This window comes from Coffea eugenioides, chromosome 2 (genome assembly GCF_003713205.1).
Source record: "Coffea eugenioides isolate CCC68of chromosome 2, Ceug_1.0, whole genome shotgun sequence".
In the NCBI taxonomy this organism is placed as follows: domain Eukaryota; kingdom Viridiplantae; phylum Streptophyta; class Magnoliopsida; order Gentianales; family Rubiaceae; genus Coffea; species Coffea eugenioides.
Window position 1 is genome coordinate 75,189,278 of NC_040036.1, and position 2,083 is coordinate 75,191,360.

Consider the following 2,083-nt stretch of genomic DNA (forward strand, 5'->3'; position numbering starts at 1 on the left):
CATTAGGATCGCTCATGGTCCCGATTCAGTCAATAACAACTGATATTATTGTTTGTGACTGATTGAGATACGTTGCTTGTGCAATTCTCATCCTTCAATGTACAATGATTCTCTTGAGATGTACGTCGATTCTATCAGACTGTTGAATGGTTGCTGTTGATGGTCATTAGGATCACTCATGGTCCCGATTCAGTCAATAACAACTGATATTATTGTTTGTGACTGATTGAGATACGTTGCTTGTGCAATTCTCATCCTTCAATGTACAATGATTCTCTTGAGATGTACGTCGATTCTTAACTGTTGAGAAGCATTTGACAGGAATGTTGAAAAATCTTCACCAGCCAAAGTGTTCAATTGTGGGAAACAATAGTAACAACAGTTCTTTTGGCCTCAGTTCTGTTCATATCCTATAAATAGGAGTCATTACCCTGTGGAAACTTCCCATTTTACGCACAACCAATCTCTCATAGCACTGCTAATCAGAAAAAACAAGCCATGTATGCTTATAATAGATTTCCCTCCAGTAGCATAACCTACAACGCCTCCACTTCCAAATACTCAGTCACCTGCGACGGAAAAACCATTGAGACAACTCTCACTGATAAAGCTGCCATAGCTGATGAATGGGTTAGGGAAATCCTTTCCCTGTATGCTAACAAACCTACTGTCGTTGGTTTAGACAGCGAATGGAGGCCCCATCCTATTCGCTCAATGAGCAACAAATCAGCTACTTTGCAGCTTTGCATCAACGACAAGTGCCTAATTCTTCAACTTTTTTATATGGACGAAATCCCACAATCCCTCAAGAATTTTCTTGCGGACTCCAACTTTACCTATGTGGGGATTGAGGTGGCTGATGACATAGCCAAGCTTAAGAATGAGTATGGGCTGGAGTGCAGCAGCAGTGCTGACATTAGGGCTCTGGCGATGCGCCGGTGGCCGGGAAGATTTCGCCGGCCTGGGCTGAAGGATCTTGCATCGGATGTGGTGGGGCTTTACATGAAGAAGCCAAAGCATGTTTGCATGAGTAACTGGGAAGCGAGGGTTCTCAATGAGAACCAAGTTGAGTATGCATGCATTGATGCTTATGCTTCTTACAAAATTGGGCATAAGCTGATCATGGAAAACTAGTTGTTTGGCCTAGGCCTTTGGTTTGGGGCTGGCAAGAAGTCTAGAAGCATATTATGTAATGTGGGTACTTTATGCAGCAAGTGGTTTATGATATGATGTAGCAATGCTGGCGTTTTTAATTCCTTTTTTTTTTTAGCAAAGTAATTTGCTTATCTTGTCATCAGAGGAAATTCTAAATATTTAAGTTTTATCAATGTTGTGTGGAAAGATTGTGTTTAAATTGTTTGGCCAGGGATTTTTTTTTTTTTTATCTATCACAGTAGCTTTCAGAAAAAAAAAAAAAAATTATAGTACCACAATGCTCCGAGAACCATCAAATCCTAATTTTTCTGCCAAACAGGCTGGCTGATATTACTACGAAAAACTGTCCAAAATTTCCCCAGAAACTAGACATGGGGGCATTGCAGTTTGCCTTTACTACAGTGGATAGCTTTATTAGGTAGTACATTGTAACAACTATTAGCACTAATCCTATCATTCGTGGGTTTAGCTGCAGCCTTATGAATAGTAATTTGACAGCGTTTCATTATTAATCTCACAATACTGTTGATTAGTTGTATTGTTATGAAAGAAAAGATTAACAATTGATAATGACTATGTATTTGAGTTATTTACTTTCACAGCTTTGTATTTTTAGACTTCACAGAGTACGGTCCGTGTTTTAATTTGTCTCAGTTGTCCACTATCACTATGAGAGTACTAATGCCCCTGTGTTCATGATTCCTCCCTTTTGTGCGTGTTAGACTTAACTGGTTTTGATGAAAAAAACGCCATCACTCTTGACCCAAATAAATCTTGTATCCCTCCATGTTGCCTACTGCGTTCCCAACATTTGGTGAATAATTTGGTGTCAATAAATTGTGAGGATTTTGAGTAAGAAACTAAGGAAAAGATAATGGGAGAGAGTGGTATTAAGAAGTGAAAGAATGGAGATGAGCCAATGTAATTG

At 39.2% G+C, this 2,083-nt stretch overlaps 1 protein-coding gene across 1 annotated transcript; it reads left to right on the top strand.

Moving 5' to 3' along the window:
- Positions 1–455: 455 nt before the first annotated feature.
- Positions 456–1,328, top strand: LOC113761990 (Werner Syndrome-like exonuclease). Its single transcript, XM_027305215.1, has one exon. The coding sequence runs from the start codon at positions 499–501 to the stop codon at positions 1,132–1,134; it is 636 nt and encodes a 211-aa protein (XP_027161016.1). The 5' UTR covers positions 456–498; the 3' UTR covers positions 1,135–1,328.
- The last annotated feature ends 755 nt before the right edge of the window (positions 1,329–2,083 follow it).

Excerpts from the sequence above, each read along its gene's own strand:
- LOC113761990 (XM_027305215.1), top strand. The coding sequence starts at position 499 with ATGTATGCTTATAATAGATTTCCCTCCAGTAGCATAACCTACAACGCC.